Genomic DNA, 13,099 nt, shown 5'->3' with positions numbered 1-13,099 from the left:
ACCCTCCACTCCATGCACAGGAGCTCCTGCTGCCCACCCTCCACTCCATGCACAGGAGCGCCTGCTGCTGCCCACCCTCCACTCCATGCACAGGAGCTCCTGCTGCCCACCCTCCACTCCATGCACCGGAGCTCCTGCTGCTGCCCACCCTCCACTCCATGCACAGGAGCTCCTGCTGCCCATGCTTCAATCCAAGTGCCAGATGGGTGGGGTTCCTTTTCCTTTTCTTTTTTTTTCTTCTTCTTCTTCTTTTTTTTTTTTTTTTCCTGCTCAAGATACTTTGTGCCCACTTCCATCTCTGTGCTAGGATTTTGTTTGGTTTGTGCTTGCATGTTATTGTGAATACTGACGTCATCATCTTTAGTTCATTGATGCATCTATCCTATTGTGTTTGGGAAACACTCTGTTCTTAAAACCATCTAACACCTCCAGCTCTTGCAGTCTTTTTACCCCTTCTTCAACACAGAGCCATGAGTGTTGAGGGTAAGAGTGTTGTACAGACATGCATTTATGGCTGAGGACTCTGAAATATCTGATTCACTATCAACTGACCAGTTATGGGTTTCTGTGTGAATGGCCATGTACTCTTGAGGAACTACAGTGCTGCTTACAAGTCACCAGCTTTGTGTCTGCTACTGACACTTCCCAAATTCCTTCTTAAAGCAAGCAGCTGCTTCTGTTGAGATTAATGTGGAACTGTAGACAGGAATCCAGAAAGTTTTGTAAATTAACAAACTTAACACGTCTCTAATTACCGAAAGGAAATGTGGCAAATCCTTAATGCCTTTGCTAAATACCTCTCATTGAGATGGAGCCAGGGAAGTGAGCCTCTGGGCATGCTTTTACTTGATAAGGGGGAAGCACAGCCACAGTGACGTTCCCTGTGAAAACACAGGTGTTGAGCTGCAAGATTTCATTCTGAGCAAGATCTAATTTATACTTGCTATTTTTCTTAATGAAATCCATTCTGAGGAAATTATTGGTCTCAGGAACCCATTCTGAGGAACTTTAGCCTTTGGAAGTTCCTGAGGCAGGGGTAATTTAAGAGTGTTGAATCCTGCTGCAAAATGTAAAAGCTTTGTTTATATGGTGCCGGGTAAGGTGCAGGGCCCTCCAGTAGAGAAAGAGGTCTCTACTCATGGTTGAAGGCACTCACTCCAGTAGAGAAAGATTAGTAAGATTATCATAGGGGGTGGCTATGAAGAGGCCCTATGACCTCAGTAACACTCTCTCTCTCTCTCTCTCTCTCTCTCTCTCTCTCTCTTTCTTTTGAGACAAGGTTTCTCTGTGTAGCCCTGGCTGTTCTGGAACTTGCTCTGTAGATCAAGCTAGCCTCAAACTCACGGAGATCCATTTAGCTTTGGCTTTGTTTCCCGGGTGCTGAGATTAAAGAAATGTACTGCCGTCACCCAGCTTAGCAGCAGCTCTTATAAAAAGAAAATATTTATTGGGGCTGGCTTACAATTTCAGAGATTAAGTCCATCATCGTGGCAGGGAGCTTGGTGGTGTGTAGGTAGTCATGGTGCTGGAGAGGTAGCTGAGGGCTCTACATTTAAATCAGCAGGCAGCAGGAATAGACACTAAGCCTGGCTTGAGCATCTGGAACTTCAAAGCTTACCCAATGACATACTTCATGCAACAAGATCACACCTCCTGATAGTGCCATTCCCTGGTGACCAAGCATTCCAATCTGTGAGCCTGTGAGGGCCATTCTTATTCAAAACACCACAAAGATCCAAAGTGCACTCACACTGGAAGTTGACATTTTAAAAAGGTCACAGAGCACACACTCTGAGTGTTAGGAGTATCTCACTAAACCTTTTGAGGAAAAAAAAAAGCCTACCAGGACCCCCTCTTTCCCATAAGTCCCTGGTAGAAGCTCTGATGGCTCTATGTCCACTGTATCACTCAGACAGACATTAATCTCCCTGTGTTTACTCATAAAAGGTCTCAGTTTCCATTCTAACTGGCATGAGTTATTACGAATGAAAGCACTGGCCCATCATTATAGAATTACTGTGGTTCTTTCCCCCTCTGCTGATTTTGAAGAATTTTCAGCTAAATAATGTCCTGCGAGGACTAATTTTCCACCTTAATTTTATAGCATTTCTTCCCTTTGATTTAAGTAGCATTTCTAAATTAAACTTAGCGAAGACTCTTTGGAGTTCTAACCATAAAATCAGTGGTCAAATTACTAGGGTTAGAAAATGCTGACTTACAGGGCTGGCTTACAGGTCCAGAGGTTTAACCTATTATCACCATGGTGGGAAGCAAGGTGGTGTACAGGCAGACATAGTGCTGGAGAAGGAGCCGGGAGTTCTATATCTGGATCAACAAACAGCAGGAAGAGAAAGGCACTGGGCCTGGCTTGAACATTGAAACCTTGAAGCCCACCCCTCGGTGACCCACTTTCTCCAACAAGGCCACACATCAGATAATGCCACTTTCTATGAGCCTATGAGGACCATTTTAATTCAAATCACCACATCTACCAAACTGAATGCCTAACTCTAAAGACTTTTTAAACAATGAGTTTTTACCTCAGGTCTATGATAGGAGTCTACCTCCTAGGTGAAGGTAACTGGTAACAAGCTGCTTCTGGCAATGAAGCAGTCAAACTGCATCTTACCAACCCTGGACCTTCAGGGAGTAGGAAAGGTCTGGTATTAGGAATGAATGACCTTGTCCCCGAGAGTACATGGCGTAGATATGCTGAGGTCTCAGTTCCCACACAGATTACCTGGGAAGTGTGGGTGGGGCCTGAGGTTCTATTGTGCAACAAGCTGCCAGGTGACATTCACAGATGTACATAAATCACACTCCGAACAGCAAGCTCTTACAGGTGAGGACAGACTTCTGAGAGTTAAAATAAGCAGCCATGAGTAAACCCCAGTGCTCAGGAGGCTGAAGTAGGAAGTTTAAGTACATGCACAGTGATCCAGAAGTAAAATACTTAAAACATGCTTTAAAAACAATTTAGTGTGGGCCAGCTGTGGTGTTGCATGCCTTTAATCCCAGCACTAAGGAGGCAGAGGCAGTTGGAACTCTGTGAGTTTGAGGCCAGCCTGGTCTAAAAATAGAGTCCAGGACAGCCAGGGCTCTGTTACACAGAGAAACCCTGTCTCACAAAACAAAACAAACAAAAATTTAATAATAGTAATGATAATGATAATTTCGTGTTTACTGAAGTTTTACTATGTACAAGCCATGGACTGATCTATGGGATTTTTAAAAAAGAAAAAAGAAAAACGAAGTAAGCACACACTCAGAGTGTTAGGATCCTAGTGTCCTATTTAAACTGTTCCTAGGTGGGAGTTTTCCTCAGGGGATTTCAGGGTGTGCCTGGTATACAGAGCTGAACCCGTCTTAAAGAAAAGGGAGCGGTTGTGTTATACTGGAGGAACATTTGGAAGAGGATGCCAATGCACTCTCGAGCCACTTGACTCTGCTTTTCTGTTCACAATATCTGTCACATGGGGCTGCAGTAAGGGCTGGACTCATAATGCTATGAGAATTTGTAAGAACACTCAGTACACAGTCTTAACTGAGTGAAATTGCGAAAACACTTGCACTAGACTCTGGTTTAAACCCTAATGGGAAAAGGCACCCCCAAGGGTTAGGCCTAGATCCTTGAGGCCATGGACTGTCTGTGGTTCCAGGGTTTCTGTTCTTCATGCTACACTATTCTCCACATTTATAATACCTAGCATTGAAGATCAGTATTTGTGAAAGTTATCTGAGTAAGCAGAGGGATTGCTGCCTAAGAATGAGGATTGAGATACACAGTCTCCCTGTGGCACCAACAGGAGAGGGGTTTTTCACACGAGGACAGGACTCCTAGGCTTCAAGTCCTGGAGTCGACTGAGTGACAGAGGCAGAGACAGTTTGTGGTGAGAACATAACAGCACATTCACCTCCCCTTCAGCCACTGGTCACAGTGTTTTCTAGTTTCATAAGTTTTATGTCATGCTTTCTTCTTTAGATAGGTGGACATTTTGGCTAGGTTTGTTCTGGACCATCAGCCATTATTAGGAAATCAGATTGTGAAGCTTAGTAGTTAAGAATACTAGTTGTTCTTCCAGAGGACCTGAGTTCCCAGCTCCTATGTTGGATGGATTATAACACCTATAACTCCAGTTCCAGGGCATTCTGTGCCCTCTTCTAGACTTGCATGTAGGCTATACATGCAGAGATACACATAAACATATCCCTCAGAGTGCTGGCCTGTTTCTTGTTAACAGGTTTACAGACCCTTCAGTAAAAACCCCCCAACAGTGCATAGCAAGTGTGTTGGCTACTTTTCTTTCCACTAAGACCAAATACTCAACGAGAAATTAAAGAGAGAAAATGTTTCTTTGGGTTCCCAGTTATAAAAGGTGGCATTGTGTCCACAGTCAAGCAAAAAATGGATAGGAAGTAGATCCAGTCTACAAAACCTTAAGGTCTATCCACAGTAATCTAAGCCCACAACCTCAACCCCATCCTCTAGTTAGGCCCCAAGACCTAACTGTTCACCACTTTCCATAACGGCACCTGCACACGCCACCAGCTGGGAAACAAATGTTCAGGTACAGGAGCCTGCAGGGACTCACCACATTCAAACCACAGCAGCCAGAGGCAGGAGGCCAGTGACTAATCTCCAGTATCCTTTTGAAAAGCTCTCAGGGAGAACTTTCCCTCGGGATGGAGACCCTCCAACTCCAAAGACCAGACCGAGACACCACAGGATGCAATCAGCAAGAGGATTTGGTTTTTTGTTGGGATACACAGGCACAGGCACCTGCGGGCGCTTCAGTCACTCGGGGGACTGGCGCGCCCCATGGAACCAAGGATGGGCTTTTATAGGATTTTGGGGAGCAGAAGCAAGCATACAGAAGCAGATGCATGGTTACAGGGATATAATTGGTGGATTCTAATATGGCAAGGGTTTAGCCCGGGGGCAAGTTTCCTAGCTACCTTCCTGAAACATAAGGACTGACTCGGCCCCCCAAGGGTTCAGCCTGGGGGCAAGTTTCTTAGCTACCTTCTTGGAACATAACGGCTGACTCGGCCCCCCACCAGGGTGTGGGACCTCTCCCGGGGCTTTTCTCATTGTCAGGTGCTCAACGGCAGTCCTCCTGTTGCCAGGCCTTCAACCAAACACATCTTGTTTGGCAGCCGCTGTGTACTCAGTGTTCTAACCTTTCTCTGAACCAGTCATCTTAAATATAGCCTTGCAAAATGGCGTTACTGCTGCTAAGCTGGGGTCTTTCATTCCCCCATTTTTTTTTGCTAACTTTGAGTGAAATCTTTCACTCGACTTGGTCAAGAAATTTCTGTCTGGTGGGGGCTTATTCCCCCACTGACTCTAGGCCACAAAAGGACTAGGAGGAGCCACGTAGGAGTTTTAACTTTAAGGGGTTTGGAGTGTGCTGAACTCTCTATGTCTGGGGTGTAGTGTTGTGATTAGTCAATTCCTCAGACCGGACTGTCTTGACGTGTGATGTGTGGATCTAAGCCGCGACTCCGTCTACCTTTAGGGCGGTCGGGGTAGTCAGGAGGACGGTGTAGGGTCCTTTCCACCGTGGCTCGAGATTCTTGGTCTGGTGTCTGTGCACCCACACGGTGTCTCCAATCTGGAACGGGTGTGGCACCACCGGATGCTCAAGCTCGTCCTGGTAAGCAGCGGCCAAAGGTCTCTAGACGTCTCTCTGCACAATCTGTAGGGCCTGTAAATGGGCCCTCAGAGAAGGGCTGTCAGCAAAATCAGCAATGTTTGAATCAAAGAAATGGACAAATGGGGGTGGTGTTCTATATATTATTTTAAAAGGAGTTAGACCATGGGGGCCCGGGGTATTCCGGGCCCGATATAGAACTAGGGGAAGGAGGGCCACCCAATCCTTTGAGCCAGTTGCAAGCGTAAGTTTGGATAAAGTCTCCTTAATTGTTCTATTTATGTGTTCTACCTGACCTGAACTCTGGGGTCTATAGGCACAATGTAATTTCCAATCAATCCCCAGCAATTTGGCCACCAACTGACTTACTTGGGAGACGAAAGCGGGCCCGTTGTCCGACCCCAACGCTTGAGGCATGCCATACCTGGGAAAGATTTCCTCGAGGAGCTTCTTGGTGACCATTTTTGTAGTCTCGTGCTTCGTGGGGAAGGCTTTGACCCATCCTGAGAAGGTGTCTACAAACACTAGGAGATACTTGTATCCATATATACCTGGTTTAATTTCAGTAAAATCAATTTCTCAATGGATGTCGGGACGGTGTCCCCTAGGACGAACTCCTTGTCCAATCATGGTCCTTCCCAGGTTAACCTGAGCGCACGCTTTGTAACTCTCAGTCACCTTTTGTATCGCTTTGTCCCAATTAAAAAAAAACACAGATTTATCTCTTCCCAATCTAGTAAGGTTTTTATCTTCTTATGTAAAAAGGAGATCAATTCAAAAGTCCTTTGTAGACCCACTGTTTTAGTTGAGGGTGGTAGATGGCCCCCATTTTTTTAGGAGCTCTATGTCCTCATGGGCATAAACCCAACTAGTTTGTCCCACTGGTGGGGGCGTGGGTTGGTCTGGGCTATTTAAGGTCAAGATTTGTTTGCTCATGGCCGCTTCTCGCACCGTGGCATCGGCCAGCCGGTTTCTTCGTGCCTCTGGGTTGTGCCCTTTTTGGTGTCCTGGACAATGTATAATACTCAGTCTTTTGGGCAAGAATAGGGCTTCTAAGAGGGCCAGAATTTCAGCCTTATTTTTAATATCTTTACCCTCAGATGTGAGCAGCTCCCGCCTCTGGTAGATCTCCCGGTGGATGTGTGCCGTGGCAAAGGCATAACGACTGTCTGTATATATATTTAGCCTCTTACCTTTTGTCATCTTGAGCGCCTGAGTCAAGGCGATGAGTTCAGCCCGTTGTGCGGAGGTACCAGCAGGCAGGGCTTTCGCCCAAATCACTTTGTCCTCCGTAGTGACCGCAGCTCCAGCCTTTCGCTCTCCCTCTGCCAAGAAGCTGTTGCCATCCGTGTACCATGTGTGGTCAGCATTCTGAAGAGGCTGGTCCGATAGGTCCGGCCTGGTTCCATGTACTTCTGTGAGGACTTGTAGGAAGTCATGCTGTTTTGCCTCCTCTGGTAGAGGAAGCAAGGTGGCAGGATTGAGGGTGACTACGAGCCCAAACTGAACCCATTCTGCATCTAGTAACAAGGCTTGGTGTGAGAATTAGAGAGCCAGCGGTCTGGGGGCTGCTTTATCAAGGCCTCCACTGCGTGGGGTGTTAGGATGGTGAGTGGCTGTCCCAAAGTCAATTTTCCAGCGTCCTTGATCAGGACAGCAATAGCAGCCACCATCTTTAGGCACGGTGGCCAGCCGGAGGCCACAGGGTCCAATTTCTTAGACAGGTAGGCCACAGGGCGTTTTCAGAGTCCCAACCTTTGTGTTAGGACCCCTTTAGCATACCCCTGTTTCTCATCGATGAACAGTTACTGAGCAAATTGTAAGGGTTTGGAACAGTCGGATGAATATCTTTTATCCTCTTGTTGACCTCTCTCAAGTCTTGTATTGGCCTATAATCTCCAGTGTCGGGTTTCTTAACAGGCAGAAGAGGCGTATTCTAAGGCGACCGGCAGGGGATGCCTTGATCCAGAAGCCTCGTAATGTGAGGCCTTATACCTTGATAAGCTTTATGTGACAGGGGGTATTGTTTTATGGAGACTGGAGTTGTAATGGCCTTTAACTGTATAATTAAGGGGGGCTGTTGGAGCGCCAACCCCAACCCACCAGTCTCTGCCCAAGCCAGTGGAAAATTCGTGACCCAAGTGTCTATTTCTAGGGATTGTGGCTTGTCCTGTCCCAGTTTATATAGTCTATATTCATAGAACTTGAAGGGGAGTTCCGTGGGGGCCAGTTATTCGGGCCCCTCCTTCCTCAAAATGAATTTGTGCTTTTAGTTTGGTGAGCAGGTCACGGCCCAGCAGAGGGTACGGGCAGTCCGGAACATGTAAGAAGGAATGGGTCACCTTACCAGTAGCCAGCTGAACCCGGCGGTCCGTAGTCCATCGGTATTGTTTCTCACCAGTAGCTCTTTGTACCCAGGCCGTCCGGTCGCTGAGTTGTCCTGAAGCTTGGGTGAGGACTGAATGCTGGGCTCCTGTGTCTACCAGGAAAGTAACCGGCTGTCCCCCAACTTTAAGCGTTACCCTGGGCTCAGGGGGGGGCTCCTGGCCCTGACCTCCCTAATCTTTATCTAGAGCCAAGAGGGAGGTTCGTGGTCGAGGCTTTCGGGGTCCGCCAGGCTTCTTGGGGCACTCTCTGGCCCAGTGCCCTTTCTCTTTGTAATAGGCACATTGATCTTTATCCAGCTTCAGCCCCTTTCGAGCTCCCCCCTATCTCCCTTCCTTTCTTGGCCCTGAACTACGGCGGCCAAGATTTGACTCAATTCTCTCTCTTATTAAAAATCTTTTTAGCTTCTTTAAGTAAATCCTGTAATGTATAGCCCTGCAAATTTTCTAACCTCTGTAACTTAGTCCTGATATCTGGAGCAGCCTGCCAGATGAAGGACATAGAGACACTCGTCATTTGTCCTGGGTCATCTGGGTCATAGGGAGTGTACATACGGTAGGCCTCCTTAAGTCTCTCTAGAAAGGCGGAGGGAGTTTCCCCTGCTTCCTGTAATACCTGTTTTACCTGAGCCAAATTAGTAGGGCATCGTATAGCCCCTCAGAGACCCGCTAGAAGCAACTGGCGATAAAGGCGTAGGTGTCCCTTACCTTCAGCTGTATTAAAATCCCAGTTTGGTCCTCAGGCAGCTGGGTGGGACGCCCATCATCTCCCAGAACATGCTTTCTGGCCTCTAGGAACACTCTTTGTTTTTTATTTTTTTTCTGAGGTTAAGAGGGCCTGTAAGAGCTGTTGGCAGTCATCCCAAGTAGGCTGGTGGGTAAGTAAAACAGATTCTATTAGGTCGGTGAGTGTCACCGGATCTTTGGAGAAAGAAGGGTTGTGTTGTTTCCAATTGTAAATGTCAGCTGCTGAAAACGGCCAGTATTGGGTCTGGCCACCGGTTAAAGCCTGGGAGGTTGAATCTGGCATCACCTCGCGCTTATTGTGCAATCTCCCTGCGACGGGAAAAACCCTTATCAGACTGTGGCCCGGCAACTGATCTGGCCGGCGGCTCTGCCTCCTCCGTTTTAGCCGGGCCTGTCAGAGAGAAGATTTATGAGAGGGGAGTTTGGGTCTGCCGGGAGGACAGGTTTCTTAATTCACAAAAGTAGAGAGAGAAAGACGTGGCCGGCGGACCGGGCGGGGCCGAGGGGACAGGCTGGGGGTTGAGGGGAGGCCAATTCGGGTCCACGAAGGGTTCCGCCGGGGGGGGGGGGGTTTAAGGCGAGACTCTCTCAAGTGATAATATAAGAAACCTGGTCAGGATGTCCGTGGACGGCCCGATCTTTAACCTGTAAAATAATGATCTTATTAAATGTGCCATTCACTGGCCATCCCGCTCCGAAAGTGGGCCACTCGGATGTGCAGAGAGTCTGCCATTTTCCTTTTTTTTTTTTAACCTCGACGGACTGGTTGTGTGCCCGGTCGTGGACGTCTTCCCAATGATCAAGAGTGAGACTTAGGGGCATTGTTAGGGACTGTCCCATGTTAGTTCTAAGGAAGATTAGAACACAGAGAAAACAAACAACACCAACAGTCAAACAAACAACAGACAGGCGTGCTGCACGGCTTTGGTACCAAACTGAAAGCAAAAAGTCAGATGGAGGTGGCAAAGGTCCGGGGCCCTCTGAAAGCCAAAAATACAGACAGAGATGCCGTTAGTCCGGATCTTTCTCCTCCCAGATTGGGCCCCGAATAGTCGGGCCCCTAACACCCTTGGAACGTCTTCCAGGGCTGCGGGGCGAGAAGTCCGAGCTCGTCAGCTCCTTCTTCGTCCCGCCCAAATTCCAAACAACCTGGCTGAGCGCTCACAGAACAGACCTGGCTGAGCGCTCACAGAACAGACCTGGCTGAGCGCTCACAGAACAGACCCGGTTGAGCGCTCACAGAACAGACAGAATAAGGCAGAACGAGACAAAATCAGACAGACAGACAGATGCCGGCCGGCTTACCTCCCAGTGGGTGGTCGGTGGTCCCTGGGTGGAGGATCTCCTTTCCCGGCCAACGCACCAAATGAAAAGCTCTCAGGGAGAACTTTCCCTCGGGATGGAGACCCTCCAACTCCAAAGACCAGACCGAGACACCACAGGATGCAATCAGCAAGAGGATTTGGTTTTTTGTTGGGATACACAGGCACAGGCACCTGCGGGCGCTTCAGTCACTCGGGGGACTGGCGCGCCCCATGGAACCAAGGATGGGCTTTTATAGGATTTTGGGGAGCAGAAGCAAGCATACAGAAGCAGATGCATGGTTACAGGGATATAATTGGTGGATTCTAATATGGCAAGGGTTTAGCCCGGGGGCAAGTTTCCTAGCTACCTTCCTGAAACATAAGGACTGACTCGGCCCCCCAAGGGTTCAGCCTGGGGGCAAGTTTCTTAGCTACCTTCTTGGAACATAACGGCTGACTCGGCCCCCCACCAGGGTGTGGGACCTCTCCCGGGGCTTTTCTCATTGTCAGGTGCTCAACGGCAGTCCTCCTGTTGCCAGGCCTTCAACCAAACACATCTTGTTTGGCAGCCGCTGTGTACTCAGTGTTCTAACCTTTCTCTGAACCAGTCATCTTAAATATAGCCTTGCAAAATGGCGTTACTGCTGCTAAGCTGGGGTCTTTCACTTTCACTGTCTCCCAGTGAGAATCCAGACATGAGGAGAGACTATTAGGCCTCAACACAACTGGCATAACATGTAGATACTAACACAGTAAAATCCAGGATGAACCACCTAATCTTTGCTAAAAGAAATGATATGTTGACGTCTAAGCCGAGGGTTGCAGCAAGTGCTAATGAAAGGTGTCCTCCCCCTGTCATCTGCAGGTCCCAGGAGAAAACGGAAGAAGCCATTGTGCTTCTGAAGGAATCCATTAAGTATGGTCCAGATTTTGCCGATGCCTATTCAAGCTTGGCTTCTCTACTGGCTGAGCAGGTAATTGTTTCCATTTAATTTCAGAAGTGTTTCTTTAAATGTTACTTTCAAGTCCATCTGCCAATATCATCACAGATATTTATAGAAATGACATAACTGATAATCGGCAGTTCCTGTCAAACTCTGAGTCTCGTTTCAATTTTTCTTGATTGACACCAGAAGCCCAGTCTCTCACTGTACAAGGAGATAGGTGTCAGAGGAAGAGGGGTGCTATTGTCCCGTGATGTGTTTGCTGTCATTTAGAGACAAAGTCTGTCAATAATACATGGCATTTCCAATTTTTTAAAAATTGTAAAAAAATTATAGAAAATCTACTAACCCCCAACCCTTTGTGAGCTCCATTCTGCTCTGTTCTCCCAATGTTGCCTGAGATGCACTGGGGTGGGGAGAGGGCTCCCTTTTGTTCAAGGGTTTTCCAGCCAGAGCTTCGCCATTCCTTCCAGCATGTACTTCCAGCATGGTCCCACATTCCACGTTTTTATTGCTATTTACTTGTGAGATGATGGTTTTGTTATCTTAAAACCTGCTAGGGAAGAACAGATGGCAAGATGGGCTCCTAGGAGACCATTTCTGGCATGAGCAGTTGTGTTCTGAATCCCTGTCTCCTTTTCACTTGTCTGAATGACATGAAACCAATGCACATGAGTGATCTTCTATAAACTGATGCTCTGCCTTTGTTGACACATGAAAGCGACCCTGATAGCGGTAGATTCTACTGTCACTCAAGTGCCAGACCTCTTCTAAAAGCCAAACTGAGATGCCTTGGAGCAGCCACTTAGCTTAAACTTAAGGAATGACCACCCCACACATCAGTGACTGAAGCTACAATGTGCATTATAAACATTTCAAAAATTCCAACAAGTAGCAAAATTAGAATAGTCTGTGAATATTCAACTGACAGAAATTATAAACTATGTTTTAATACAGCCATTCTAGACTGTTCCAGAAACATAAAAATCTGTGGATTTGTGGGCCCCAGATATAAAATGACATCATAGATAACCAACTCCTGTGCACATTTTTAAATTACTTACACTTAGTGCAGTGTACACCAGCTATAGAAATAGCTGCCATACTGCATTGGTTAAGGACTAAAGATAAGAAAGCTAGTACAGGCACAGTATTTTCTGAGTGGTGTGTGTGTGTGTGTGTGTGTGTGTGTGTGTGTGTGCGCGCGCACGCGCGCGCGTGTGTACGTGCCAGAAAAGGATATCCAATGCCTTTCTCTTTTGCTTTCTGCCTTGCTCCTGACTGGGCCAAAGTTTACTGTTTTGGCTACACTAGCCAGTGAGTTTCTGGGTCTGTCTGTCTTTACCTGAATCACTGAGGTCATGGACACACATGGCCATGTGTGAACTAGGGATTCAGATCCAGATCTCACACAAGGCTTATGCATAGGCTTTGTAAGACCTTCCCCTGAACCGTCTTCTCCACCCCTTTCTTGACGTACTTTTGATCTGAGGTTTGTTGCACCTGCATAGAGAGGTACTGTGTTCTCTGAACAATGTAGACAGGCTGTAGACAGAAAGCCTATGTGGAATAGATGATTTTCTTGCACGTTGACTTACAATGTTTAGATTAAGGTGATGCTCCATGATGTGTGCTTTCACACAGGAGGGTTTTCCAGGGAAAGGGTCGCTTGCATCCCTCAGTATCACAGTCTCTCTTCATCATGGCTTGTCCATCTTTCAGAGAGACAAATCCTGCCTCTGCTTATGACCTAGGTATTTCAGGCACCCCGTTGTGCAGGCATCTTCCTCAGCCACCACACCTCTGCCATATCTGTCTTCCCTCGTGCCGTGCAGCCTCTGCCCACACAGCACCACGCTGACCCTTTGTCTACTTTCTGCCTTGTCTTCCATCACTTTGTCCTCCTGCAGTTCCATTCCCACAGCTTTATATTATCTAGCATAGCTCTGTGGGCTCATGCTCGTCATCCATCTCCAGAGCGTATGGCTCTGGAAGGACATTTATTGTATTCACTGTAGTATTCTCACACCTGCCAGGCTGCATGATGTCGGCAGATTCTAGATGTG

The 13,099-nt window shown here is 47.4% G+C and overlaps 1 protein-coding gene across 5 annotated transcripts in view; it reads left to right on the top strand.

Moving 5' to 3' along the window:
• Tmtc1 (transmembrane O-mannosyltransferase targeting cadherins 1) overlaps positions 1-13,099 on the top strand; it is a 215,059-nt gene that overhangs the window by 175,188 nt on the left and 26,772 nt on the right. For all 5 annotated transcript variants that reach the window (XM_039108900.2, XM_039108899.2, XM_063286870.1 and 2 more), the window contains one exon: positions 10,955-11,063. In XM_039108900.2, the coding sequence (XP_038964828.1) occupies positions 10,955-11,063 (109 nt within the window). The remainder of the gene's footprint in view (positions 1-10,954; positions 11,064-13,099) is intronic.

Source organism: Rattus norvegicus, chromosome 4 (genome assembly GCF_036323735.1).
Source record: "Rattus norvegicus strain BN/NHsdMcwi chromosome 4, GRCr8, whole genome shotgun sequence".
Classification (NCBI taxonomy): domain Eukaryota; kingdom Metazoa; phylum Chordata; class Mammalia; order Rodentia; family Muridae; genus Rattus; species Rattus norvegicus.
The sequence above is the reverse complement of the archived record's forward strand: the minus strand, read 5'-3'. Positions and strand labels throughout refer to the sequence as shown.